Here is a 14,303-nt window from a genome sequence, read left to right on the forward strand (position 1 = left end):
CTTTTGTTTACTAAAAAGCTCTAAATCCTAAACACGGTTTTATCACCTCTTTTGGTCATTCCTTGGATTTTTATATCTAATAGCAGCAATTTTTCAGCTTGCTACTTTTTTGAAGCTATTGGGTAACTGAGTTTAGCTTAAAATTATCTGTGTTCACTTCAGCCTGGCTTTATTTCTGATCTCAGCATCAGTCCTGTAATCTTGAACAGAAATTGGCAGCTCTAATAGCTACCTTAATCTTTGATACATGAAAGGGTTATCTCGTTTTCCTGGAGGAGGTGTTTTTTATTTTCAGATATTACATCCATCAGATTGGAGACACTGAAACTTCTGTGCCATCTTTTTCACTTAACTAGAATTGCCTGATGTGCTGATTTTTGTCTCCTGCTCCATCTGTCTTGTGGTCTGTGCCCAAATATTTAGGAGATACTTTAAAAAAAAAAAACACCAAACCTCAGATATGCCCTCCTACTTTTTCCACAAATATTCAGTCTGGGATTTAGCCATCTTGATATCAGTCTTTAGCATTCCAGTACATCTGTGTTTTGCTGTGGGGCAGGAGAGCACATCCCCAAAGGTTTCTGGAATCAGTAATCAGTCAGTCGTTCTCTTCTGCCTTCTGTTCCAATCAGCTGGTTTGGATTTGAAACTTATCCAGAACCAGGTAATTATTTGTCATGCAGCTTCTTTCTTGTGGTTTATCTTAATCGTCCTGGAAAAAAATTCAGATTTTTTTTTTTTTTTTTTAAATGAAAGCTAGATAGTTTCTGTTACCTTATACCTAAAGAAAGCATTTTCTGGTAACTTATTTATTGCTTCAATTGTCAGTTACTGAAAATCCTGTGTGTATTTTAAACCATTCTCAGCTCACATTGATGTAGTTTGGTTTGTGTTTTATGAGTTTTAAACTCATTAATCGGAATAACAATGCTTCTTGATTCCTGTTTTCAATGACACAGGCTTCATCTGTGTACTAATAATTTTGAAGTATTTACCTTCAGGTTTTATAATAGGAAAGAATTGCAAGCATACATCTCCCTCAATCTGCTAAGACTGCCCAAATAAATTTCTAAACAGCACTGAATGGGCCCACGTGTATAGACAGAATTCCCAGATGTGTAAGTGACCAAAAATAGAAGTATAGGATTATTAGACAGCTTTGTTTCTACTGCATTAGATACTTCCAGCCCTGTTGGAATTTTTGAAGACAAGGCTCATCAACTTTATATACTTTCCAATTTAGAGACCCCTGAGGTCCAAGCAAGAGCTGTTAGGAGTGTTAATTTTGGAGAGAATTGTCAGATACCATGTGCTTCAGTGAGCGATGTTTGCAGCCATAGTCAGGCTTGCACTTTAGTAATAGCTTCTGTAGTTACACTTTTAGTTTTCTGCATGTATAATATGAACTTATTGTCCAGATAGAAAAAGTAAATTGTGTCTGCAGAATCTGATATGGCCCAGGGTTACTCTTACAGAAGTATGTCACTGTATAGGAATGTAAAAATCTGCACTTCTTGCTTAGGAAAAACTCACCATTATGTGGCACGAGTATCCCTGCCCCCCTGCCTGAAGCTGTTGCTCATGTTACTCTCTAGCCGAGGAATCCTAGTTGCAGATGGGGACCCTGTTGTGTAAGGTGGTGTGCGCACACATGCATACCCCCGCATCGGTCCCGTCCTTGTGGATTTTAAATTTCAGCAATGAAAATACAGTCACGAATAACAGCTGGGAGTGGAGCGAAACGGCGACAGCATTGCTCAGAATGGGTAGTGATATCTGTATTCAGGCAGCTTATTGCTTGTCAGGTTTTGGGAGATCTTCTGGGAAAGTAATGTTTTGTTCTCCATGGATGATGGGAAGATAAGGCTGGAGGGCATCTCTCCTTAGAATTTGTCTCTAACCAGTGTAACTCGAGGGCCATGAATGATTCACATTTCCTGGTTGTTAGTTCATCGAAAACGAGTATCCATGGTAGTATTGTCAAGCTTCTAGTTAACCTTGTAGAGAACGGTCGTTGTTACCATTTTCTCATACCTTTGGGGGCGGCAGGAGGATTCCCTTTTACAGGCTCATTCAGAAAGTTTTTGTATGTTCAGAAATAGGATGATAGTGTTTCTTTCGTTTCACCATCACACATGTGGAATGCTGACTGGCAACAGCTGTCCTGCATGGTGTTTGACATGAGCAATAGCATAGATCTATGATAAAGCTGGGGAGTGGAAGTAAGAAGAAAGACATGCCCATTCCCCCCCCCCCCAAAAAAAAAGTTGAATAATGATGAAATCATGAGAGTGGAAAATTAGATTATGTCTGTTCTTTGTGAAGAACAACTGGAGTTCGTCTCCATATTTAAAAAGCCAGCCAGTATGCAGACACCTTCAATGATGCTAATGCGGCAGCAATCTGCAAAGTTGAGATGAATATCCTGCAAAACAAACAAACAAAAAAAGAAACCGAACAAAAAAAAAAAGGTAGCAAGAATTTCTACTTAGTACAATAGTTCTGCTGTGTTCAGAGCACCTTTTGTCTCTGGAGTAGGACGTATAATTTATTTTAGCATATCTTTGAAACAGAAAGAGTTTGCTACATGCATTTTTTTAAAGGAAGAAAGAAGCAAAAAGGATAAATAATGCAGGACACAAAACTACTATCACCACTCTTGAAAAATATATTTGCCTCCCCATCTTTTCCAGTTGTAAAAGGCTTGTAAGTTCAAAGGCACCTTTATCTTCCTTTTTAGTGGGTTATTTTGGGATTAGGCGATTCTGTGGTTGAAATGGAATGCCACCACCCTGACCACTGGGTCTGTTGTATCTCATCACTTTCATCCTTAACCCTGTAAGTCCATTTCACTTGTTTTAAAAACAACTACGTGAGTGTCGGCATCAAAGACAAAACTGCATATGAAAGCTCTACATGTCACCTCAACCAAGTGTAGTAAAGTAGGCAGTCAGACTCCCCGTCTAGTATGACAGGTAATACTAGCTTCCAGGACTAAAACCTGTCATTCTTGTTTTCCCACTGAGAAGGATCATTGTCCAATTATCAGCTATATCGTTTTTTTCATCTTTTTAATTTAAAACTCTACCAGGCATCATTAGTGGGGGAGGAGAATGACAAAATGGAGCAGGGTACATCACTCTGATGCTGGAGAAGTGACACTTTTGTTCATTCTCATCATTTGTACAACATTGTGTAGCATTATTCTGGCAAATCTCGCTCTCTAGGCACATAGCAAATATCAGTGCCTGTCCTGCCTGCCTTCCTGACTCCCTGAGAGCTGAGCTTTGAGGGGGCAATGACACCCTGGAACTGGAGCACAGGCCAGGCAAATGCAGCAGCTCTGTGTAATATAAAGAAAATGTGGAAGTAAAGAGTTCCTGAGACGTTAATATGAGGGATCAGGCATGTGCCACAGGGTGAAATGATTTCTCAAACTGGTTACTGATACATTTCAATGCCCAGGTATATTGTCGGGCTCTTTACAGTATTTTACTTTTGCAATAAGTTTCAGGGCAAAGGGGCAGTCGTGCACTAGAAGCTGCTGGGTGGATCTCTATGCAGACGTGTTGCCCTGGAAATGCCGTGGATATTTTGATGGGCTGTGATTCAGCCATTTTCAGAACATTTTGACTCCAGTTAGTTTTCTTAAGCATTTTGAAGAATATGAACTTCTTACCTGAGACTAAGCATGGGAAAAGTTAACCCAAAATATATTTGGCCCCCAAAATGGGAACAACAAAATGAAGGGTGGCATTGGATGGCAAAGTTTAACTTGTCAAACAAATGGTGCTGAATTCTTTCAGTAATACCATGTAACACTCTCTTTTGTTTGTAATGCCTGTTTTAAGTAGGATTGTTTGATAGAACTAGACGCTTTTCTTTTATCTTTGTGTTGTTCAGTAGTGTGATGAGGGAAAGGTGATTCTTGGAATTAAAATATTAATTTTTGTGGTACCAATTCTTACGATAATGGGAATTTCATTATTAAATTCCAAAGAAACCTGATATTGCTGCAGGTGGTTTTCTCTTAACAGCAAATTAGTTTGTCCTGTGCAGAAATGAAATATTTCTTAATGTGAATCAGTTTTGCTAAGAAATCATGCATATCACTGGGCAAAAAAAAGATGAATAAAACCACTTTATGCTGTGAAAATATTGGTCCTGTACAAGTTGTGAAGTTTTTCAAGCAAAAGACATGCTGCAGGAGATGCTTTGTTCGTACTAGCTGAACAGGGCTTAAAGTTTCACAGTTCCTACAAGCATTGTCTCTCAAAACCTTCCCAGAAAGTGCTCCGATGTCAGGATCTGGTAACCTCACATTCACGTGATCAGGTAGAAGTTCTGTGGAGGCGTCAAACAAGCCTAGTAAGTGAAATGGCTGTGGATCTGATCCACTGAGTTTGTGTCCTTCACAGCTAAAATTTATGTTCTTTTACAGCCCGGACTTGCAAGTATGTCTGTAGGGTTCCTAATTTGTATCTGAGGACTCCACAGATGAAGCTGGTCTTGATAAGTGTTCCTTAAGCTTCCTGTTCTTTCTCTTATTATTTCTAGCTAAATTCAGCTGTTTAAGTCACCCAGAGACAGTTTCTTGTCTTGGTTATGCCCAGAGTGTGCTGGTGAATGTGTAAATTGTCTCTTCCTGCTCGGGGAAGTCCCACGCGGTGGTATGCGTGTTCCCTCTCCGCTCTGTTATCATCCAGGCAGGGCCTGGATGTAACGTACAAAGCAGCAGAAAGATTTCAGAGTGAGGTGCCAGAACTGTACCCCACGGCCGGATTTAGATGACATTGGTGTTTGTTGTATGCAATCTGGCCACAGGTCAAGTAACTACATATCAGTTTAGAGTTTAGACAAATATAGTGCACTTCATTTCACTTGCATCTCATTTTAATGAGAATTTGCCTCTAGTGTTTCATTTAAGAGGAAAAGGAGCCTGCCTTTCATGTGGTTTCCTAGCTAATTGCTGATTATAGAGGAATTACATAACACCATCACAAAACATGCCTCTAATCTCAGTCTTTTTCACAATAATAGACTTTGATGTGAAAAAGTATTTTCAGTCCTTGGTAGATGGTGTATAAATTTAGATGCTGTCATTTAACACTGTGTGTATAGCTTAGCCTACTTAAAAAAAAGAAAAAAAAGATGAAGAAAAAAAAAAAAAAAGAGAATTAAGTTCTGCATTCCTAACTTACAAATACTCTGCTTTATGTTCTCCTGTTCAGGAACCCTGGGATGCACAACACATTCCAGCGCTCTTCTCTGCTTTCTGTGGTCTGCTAGTTGCACTTTCTTATCACCTCAGCAGACAAAGCAGTGACCCATCTGTACTGATGTAAGTTGCCTGCAAATGTTACTCACCAATTACTATGTACAGCACACAACTAGAGTGATGCCTGGCTTTCAGAACTCCAGGGACTGTCTCCTAAAAGTACTGCGGTGAGGTGGAAATTCCTTGCCATGTTTGCCTGGTTGGTATCAGTCATGTAAATAAATGAAGTGCTCCAGTCAGATTACCAGTAAGGCTGGTGCTCTTTAAACGGCACTATCCAGATTCTCTGAAGCAGATTTCACCCTCTGGGAAATTGTGTGCTTGCTATGTTGGAGGATAGCGATTTAGTTGAGGGGGCTCTAAGGCTACTGGAGTTGCAGAATATGCATTGGGTAGCACCGTGGCAAGGAGAAAGGGCATTTGATGTGCTGGGTAGATGGCTCAATTCCAGCTCTTGCTGAAGGTCACTGTCACTATGCTATGCCTTTCTGAGATTAACTCCTTCCTTTTCTGCTCTGACACCATCTGCTAAAGGTAGCTGAGGAAAGGTAGTGTGTAGTAAGAGCTGCCATTGAGAGCAAGGGAGATCCCAGGGAGAATTCCCCAACACTGTGATCTGCAGGATGAGGTGACATGAGAGAGGCCTAGAGTTCCATAGCTCAGGGGCGGCAGACACGAGTTTTCCTGTGTGGGAACTGTGCTATATGTCTGCCATGGGGGGCTATGGTGGTCCACAAGCGGCTGGACTTCTACATATATGGTTGTGGGATTAAGCAAGCAAAGGGTTTTGTGTAGCTGGCATCACCATGTCATTTGGGATTCTGCTTCACACAGCTCAGTCTTATCCTAGAGTAGTGCAGTGGGCCTGTGAGGAAACCCACAGGCTCCCTACTTTGTTTCATGAAGTGTGGTGTGCATGTCTTGAGGTGAGTGAAGTGTGTGAAGATCGTAGTAGGCATATAATAGGCAGAGTTGGTTGGACATGCAAGTCTCTTATGCGGGGTTGGGGGAAGTGGAGGGCTTTGTAGGCCATTCAAGCTTATTGAGGAGAGAATCTTGAGAAAAGGAGAATTCTGATGAGGAAGGAAAGCTTATAGGGCACTAGCAGAAAATTGGCATCCCATTAAATCTTACTTGAAGAGTTGAGAAATTCCTTCTTTACCATCCAGAAGATTAAAGAAATCTAATATTTATACATTAGTATGTTCTGATGTGGCAAAGCAACGAGAACTGCTTATACCTATTGCCGTTAACTTATCTAAAGCTACTGTGTCTGGCACCGGTATCAGTTAGACCTGGGTCAAGCTTTGTGTAGGTAATGTGTAGTTCATTGACCTTTACAGTATGGAACTCGGGTATGGAAGGAAGTGAAGCTGTGTGCTGTATTAGGGAGACTTATTTAGCCTTGGAATAAAATATACACAGGTAAATTGCAAATCAGCATGGAAGCGTGAGCTCTTTCAATTTTGAAGTAATTTAAATGTATTCTTCTCTCCCGCTCCCCAGGAAGGACACACCAGTTCATTAACTTCTTTAATAAAACAGAAGCTTGTCTTTCCTTAAAACTTGTTTTAAGGAAGTAATCTTAAACCATTAAATCCATTTCAACTTTTTGAATCTAGCTACTGATCTCATAATATTCTTAATCAAATCTTCAGCAGCTGAAATGGTTGTTAAATATCTTAAGATTAAGAATATGTGTACAATATCAAATGTTTATGCAATCCTGATACAAATGTATAATCCTTAAAAAAAAGGTTTAAGAATTTTTTTTAAACAGCTCTGAATTTTAATTAAAGGAAGTTAAGGAGATTGGAAACAGTATTTAAGGGATGGCCTGTGGCATAAACTTCAAAATGGAGGAGGAGGTAGCACATAAATCTTGAACTGAGCATTAATATACAATTTATACAGCTATAGCTTCTTTGGCCTTTCTAATGTGGATCTGAACAACTCCCATACTGGTTTCAGCTTAGCTGAAACATGAATAAAGGGCATGAATGGAACAGTGCCCTCTCTCCTTATTCTTCTAAATTACTGAGTCACATTGGTTGGATTGCTGAGACTCCTTAACGTTTTGACAAGGAAGTTCTACCCTGATCACAGGTGGAGCTGGTTTGTGTCAGTCTCCAGGTATACAGAGATAAGATAGCTATTGCATACATGAGGAAGGAAATCTGAGGCTGTTGTTCCTCCTCTGCCCCCAGAAATATTCATATCTGTTAGACATGATCAGAAGTATCCTAACTAGATTTTTTTTTAACAGGTCCCTTATCCAATGCAAATATGTTCCTCACTTTCTACGTCAACAATTTGAAGATTCATCAGCAGATCCACTCCCAGAAAAGATGAGAGAATCAGTGGTAAGACCTTTTCTTTCACTACTTTCTGTTCAAAGTTCTCTCACCTCAATTTTCCCCACTGAGGAACCTTTTAAATATTCTCATTTAGTATTTTAAATATTCAAATTACTGGAAGCACAGAAAATGGGAGGATCTCTATCCTATTCCTTTAAATCTACAGATGGAAACTGAGAGAAGTTCTTCTAGATCTTCTTTCCAGTGAGGCCAGAAGGGAGAAGGGGGATATTGCAATTTTCCTTTCTGAAGGGTTCCTTCGAAGGATTCGGCAACATTGATTCCTTAATATAGTTGATGGGAAATGCACTCTTAGAGCTTGGGGAATGAGGCATCTCATCCTGGTGCTCAGAGAGCTAATGCAGGTTCTGTGCATAGAGTACAGCTTGGCAACCTGGTATGTACAAGGTAGGCTGGATTGTTCAACAAGCATTCAGAAGGGTGAGCAGTCCTGCCAAACTCTCGGTCTACAATGGAAGGGGACAGGATTTGGTCCACAGAATTAAGTGTGTTTAAAACAGCCCTTATTCATTCTTTTTCTCGAGCTAGGAGCTGACCTGCTTTTCAGGAATGCCTTTTTCTGTGCCAGGAAGTACTCTTGACTTGTGCCCTCCACTCCAGCCAAGCCAAGTGGAGCACAGACCAGACTCAGTACCTAGAGATGGAAGAAGTGTGTGAAACTTGACTAGTATGAGAGAGGGAGGTGCATGCCTGGTGCCAAGCATTGCCATCTCATCCTCTCTTCTTTGCTTGGCAGGCTGTTTATTTACTGCTGTCTGGCATGTAGCTCTAAGTTTGTGTCAGCTTATTTCCCACTTCAGCTTAAACATCCAAAGTGACCCATTTTCCTTTTTGTGTATTTTTATATAAAAAAAAACCTCGCTAACTGTTTCCCAGGGAAGGTTGATCTTACGAAGAGATCATGTGGGAAGATTGTCAAGTTTCCAGAAGTGTTAAGGGGTGTTTGACTTTTCTTAGTCAACAACTGCCCTGCCTCCCAGCTGTCAGACAGCCCTTCCTGACCACATCCGTAACACCTGCATCTGAGCATTTGCAATCTAGGCAATTACTCCTAAATTCCTGAATGCTTGCAGAAGCAAGGAGCATTCAGAGAGTGCCTGGAAGACAGACTGCCTTTTTTTGACCCTCAGACGTGACCTGAGAGTCCGTAGTGCCTAGTGGTACAGATTGCTAGTACAGTAGCTGGCCTGGCCTCCAGATGTCCCTTCAAAGGGATGCATATCTCCTGCACATCTTCTATCATATTCGTTGGGCATTTTATAATATGTTACACAACCTGCATTCAGCACAGGAGTTGATTCCACGCTACCAATGTCTTCTACTTTTCTTTGCTAACCTGCTGCTTATATTGTTTTTTTTTCTACCATGTATAATGTTATTTTAAACTGCTTACTTTAATAAAGGCCCACATAGTGATGTGTCTATTTCTTGTTGCTTGTATTGAGCTACAGTTTCTTGCAAACTAAACTGTCTGCAACAGGGTCGTGCTGCAGTACCAATGTCCTGCTAATAGCAGAGTAAAAACCAAACTATTTATGTTAAAGTTTTGCTACGTTCTGTGGTATTTCTGGTGTGTACGTTATTGCCAAAGCTCATTGTCAGTCCATTCTTTTATACGGGCACTATATGGCAGATGTAACGGGAAGCTTCTCATTCCCCAGTATTTATATTCCACTTGTATCTTTTGCTGATAGCACCTGTCTTAGAGCAGTACAGAGTCTCATCTCATCTGTTTTGCAGGTGGAGCCTTGCCAGGGGACTGAAGCAGTTACTGTGGCTGCCCACTTAACTGGTTTCATTTCACGTTGCAGAGGGAAACCTTGAGCAAGGCTTCGATATATTGAAAACAAAAAACAAAGGAATGAACAACTTTGCTTCTAAAATCCTGGCTGTATTTCCAAAATGGAGTCATGCTGCAGATGCTTGACCTATTTTTGTGTCAGTAACGTGGGCAGGGACCTGATGTCTCATACTAACACAGTTACCATGTGGTTCAACTGTGCTTGGGCCCTTGAGCCACTGGGGCGGAAGATGCAGAAGCGCAGGGGGAATGGCGGTGGGACTGGCCAGACACAGGACTTCAGTTCATCTCTTCAGCAAGTCTCATTCCTGCTGTGCTTTGCCAGTGGTTTTTGGCATTTAATTAAGTGGGGTTCCTGGCACCTTTTGCTTTCCAGGATGTACCTGGATTTGGGGACTGGAAGTTTTCTGCCTTGTACATTTGATACTTCATGCCACTGCTGCTTTTGGACAGCGGCTGATTTCCTTCGGAGATGCTGGAGTATGTTAGTTCTTTGTCTTCTTTTTTTTCTCTTCTCTGTCCAGGCTTCCCTCAATCTGTGTAAAAACTGTAAGCAAATGTGTTTGCTTACAATGTCAATTAGCAGTGCTAATTATTCCACACTGGGAGATCTCTTGAAGAAAGAGAAGGCAATTTATGATTAATGCAGTCTCTTTGTCTAACCCCTGTGTTATCTGGTACCTCTGTCTCAATTAAACACGAACTGGTTTGCCAGGAGAATCCCACTGCTATCTCACAGTGCAGTGCTAATAGAGCAACTAGGGGAGAACTGAGGCAGGATAGAAAGCATGTGCCTCAAGTCTGAGGAGCATAATCAAGGCACAGTCTCCGCTGACTTGCTTCAGCAACAGCAATCGTGTTTAGGGTGTAGGACCCAGCTGACTCTTAAAAGTCAATTTTAAATAGCTTCTAGAACTTCTGCAAGGGGATCTTCAAACAATTCAGAAACTGGGTGAAACAATATGTAAGTATTTGATGGAGATTTCGTGGTGGTAGTTAAGTTTTGGGTTTTTTTTCCTCTTGGAGCGCTCCTTTGCAAGGAGAGTATTCCTAACCCCTGTCAGTGGCAAGAGATGGCAGGATGCAAAACAACAGCCAGCCTTGCCCAGGTCTATATACAGACATATGGTCTACATAACATGCTCTTTAACTAAGACATGTTTTAATCAGAAATCCTGAGGTGTACAGAACCAAATCACCTCCTCAAGGAGCTGAAAGCAAACAGGTTTAGTACTGAAAATTAATGTGTTGTATTCTGTGGTGGCTTGCACTGATGTTAGGAATAATAAATACAATATCTCTAATGTTTAGTTACATGACCTTTACTATTTTCCTTTGCTAAAATAGCTGTGTAAGAATTGCCAGCTTTGGAAGCCTGAATTATAAAGCAGCTGTGATGGATAATTGACCATTCAACTTTGAGAATGGAGCTTCCTGCCATTATAATTAATTTCTATAGGCATCCACATGGCTGATTACTACATTAACCAGTGGCCTGAGGGTGCTAATGTGTTACATTCAAACTCAGCTTCCTTCCTGGCCTTCAGTACAAACATTTAGATAGCTAGTAAAAGGATTTCTAAAAAGCTCCAAAAGCATAATTGAAAATAATAATTTAAAAAACCAGCACCCACCACTATGGTACATTCTGCTTGTAAAATCTCTGAGGCATCAACTGTAGTGATGTTGGTTTGGGGTTTCTCTTTTTCCTTGAGTGTAAAATGGAGAAAAAAGAACACCTGCTTTCAGCCCAAACTATAACAGTGATTATCTCTCACTGCAGAGATTTTAACTGTGCTCAGAGCTTAACTTTTGCATGTTGGACCAATTGCAATGAAGGACTCAAGTATCACATCGTAGGGCTATTCAACATTCAATTCGTAAGTGCCTGGCCTTGGGAATGGAATCCAAAATCCTGTTTTAGACAGTTGAGTCTAAATGCAGGACGAGGAAAAGAGTTGTGTCTAAGGTAGGCACGTGCTTTGCAAGAGCTAAGTGCCTTCAGCAGGCAGGGTGGAAGCCACAGATCCACCTGCAGCAGCCTGTAGGTGTGGATGCCTGAGGTTTTCTCCTGGAAGGTGGCTCTGAATCCCCCTCAGTCAGAGGCAACTGCTCAGGGTCAGCTGTTCCTGGGCGGCCCTGACCACTATGACATGAAACAGAAGTATCTACTGCTCAGCCTTGTTTTAGAAGGTAAAAATGCTGAATGTTGTGAGAAGTTTGAAAGCATCTGCCACATCAAGAAGGAGCTCCTGTGGGGACCACTGGGCAAGTCAGCAGCTTAACAGTATGTTTACGCTTTGAAGCAGTGCTGAGCAAGGGCAAAAGAGCAAGCCTGGGCATATATGATACTTTAAACACTTTAGGTGTTGCCAGAGTTGGAATGCAATTGTCAGATTTGGATTTAAATACCTGAATAATAATAATTGCTTTAAAAACATAGGCCTTTTCCTATATGGGAATGTTAATGTATCAAAAGCAGTGAGAGCACTCTAAAAAGAACACTTGCAAACTCAAAGATGGGAAAGGTGGGAAGTACCAGTCCTGTGCAATATAACCTGTGTAGTACATTCTCTTTTAAATGTAGTATTTTGAAGAGATTCTCTCTGGTGACCTGGCACAGAATGGAAAGTTAGGATGCCACCTCTCCCCAAAATGTCCATTATCATCACTTCTGCTGATTTTACAGCCGAATTTTTAATATGTGATGTAGTTCTTGAAATGGCAGCTTCTTCAGTCACCTGACTGTGAGAGAAATAAGTAATTTTAATAGTAATCCTTTCTGGCTCTACAGAAGAGCTTGAAAATATGATTGGAGTGTGTTTGTTGTTCTTATAATCTTGTTTTAGGTTATTGAGTAGTTGGATTCAGCTGTGCAGAAAATGATACTTGATCAAGACTTTTCATAATATGTATTCACAAAAGGGCTGAGTAGTGCCATATAAATGCGTCACTGCGTAACTTTCTCAGATGCTGAATTTCACAAGCTGAACACTGCTGCTTTCTGTAGATTTTTTTTTTATACAACATCTTTTTAAAAACTTGGAAGTGTTGGAAAAAATCTATTTCCATTATCTGCATTGGTAATAATTCCCTTATCCACCTTTATAAGGGTTTTGACCATGGTTTTTCAGTACTGTTCCGCATACTAAAACCACTTGAGTTAGAGATGGATACACAACTTGCTAGTGAGAGAAGGCCTGAACCGAATGGGGAGGACCCATGGGGACAGGGATCAAAGGTTTGTTCAGGGAAGAGAAGGCCTTTCCTGTGAGGTCCCTCATGTTGTGGTTCTCCTGTTGCATACGACAGCCCAGAAACAACAAACAAGGCCAGCAGTGCTATGTTTTAAAAAGATGGTTGGGAAGAGTTAGGAAGACCTAACACTGCTCCTACGCCTTCCCACCTATAGTCCACGCAGAGTGCAGGGCGGTCTGGAGCGGGCACAGCTCTTGGAGAGGAAGGAGCACTGTTCTTTCGGAGGTGTGTGCTCCTGAGCAGCCTGGGAAGGGGAGAGGACAGCGGTGGTAGCTTGAGAATTCAGCTAACTAGATGAGAGTTTCCTGGGACAAAGCAAAAATACTTCTTGAGCCTGAAGGCTTTTTAGTCCTGCTGCATTTCAAAGGCCTGCTGCAGTAAGTGGAAGTGCTGATCCTTGTGACCTTTTACTAAGAAGCATCTTTCATAACAGGGAGTGATAGGCAGCCTAAATATAGTGGTTGCTACCAGCTTCCCCTGTAATTCACAACCCTTCTATTGTTCACTTGTTCTGTTTGCTTTCTTTTTATCTCCCTTATTCATAAGTTTGCTTATCCCATCATTATTTTAGTTTTCTTTCTTTTTCTCTGATGAGGTACATGAAGACTGCCTAGATTGCAGCACCAGGAAATCAGATGAGTTTCTAATTCTAACAAACATGTTGCATCTCACATGGTGTTACTAGATGTCTTTGAAATGAAGCGTAAGTCAGTTTCTAAACCAAGAGCTACAAATAATTACGCATTTGATAACTTAGCAGTAGTACTGAGTGCTGAACTTAAATGCCCCGCTCATAAATCTAAGACACGATTTTCGTTTACTCACAAAGGTGCTTGGGTGGCCTCCGAAGTACAATTCAGAAGATTGCACAGCTCGGAAGCTATCTTGTTTATTTGTTTACTGAGAATGACATTTTAATCACAAGAAAAACGGGCTGGAAAGACAGAGATATTTTCCAATCTTTAGAAACAAAATTACTCCTGCCCTAGTTATAAATCTTTATGTAAAGGCAGACATGTCCTCTCATCATCATTCAGTGACACTAGAAAAAGGTCTTGTCTGAAATCCATAAAATATTGCCAAAATTTGGCTTCCAATACAGAAAATCAGAGAATGGGACGTGTCACTTTAGAACATAATAAATATATTAACTTCGTGTCTCTGAAGACATTAGACAAAAGCATGAGTCATTTCAGTAATGCAAGAGAAAGGGAATCTGAAGATATGTTGACACTTGCAAATCGGAAATGGAACCAGAATTTTTATTCCCAAAAATAAAATGTCATAATGTAAAAAGGTTATATTCCTTAAACAGAATCAGACTCCATATGAAAATGTACTGCTTTCATTTCTTCAATCTTAAAACTGTTGTTTAAAAATATAATTTAAGATTAGGCATGATGAATTTACATATGATTACTTTGACAAACCTAGAGAGTGAAGAAGTAATTTCCCGAAGCAGAGTGGAGAAAATACTTTTGTATCAGGGAATGCTGATTAGCCTTTTCACAGTGCAGGCTGCAAGTAATTGAGAACAGAGCCATTTCATAGAATCACAGAATTACTAAGGTTGGAAGAGACTTCTAGG

The 14,303-nt window shown here is 40.6% G+C and overlaps 1 protein-coding gene across 1 annotated transcript in view; it reads left to right on the forward strand.

Annotated features, from left to right (window-relative positions):
* Window positions 1-14,303, forward strand: part of PCNX2 (pecanex 2) — a 162,137-nt gene that overhangs the window by 62,934 nt on the left and 84,900 nt on the right. The window contains exons 16-17 of the mRNA XM_075089486.1: window positions 5,232-5,341; window positions 7,545-7,641. Of these exons, the coding sequence (XP_074945587.1) occupies window positions 5,232-5,341; window positions 7,545-7,641 (207 nt within the window). The remainder of the gene's footprint in view (window positions 1-5,231; window positions 5,342-7,544; window positions 7,642-14,303) is intronic.

The sequence above is a fragment of the Phalacrocorax aristotelis genome, chromosome 3 (assembly GCF_949628215.1).
Source record: "Phalacrocorax aristotelis chromosome 3, bGulAri2.1, whole genome shotgun sequence".
In the NCBI taxonomy this organism is placed as follows: domain Eukaryota; kingdom Metazoa; phylum Chordata; class Aves; order Suliformes; family Phalacrocoracidae; genus Phalacrocorax; species Phalacrocorax aristotelis.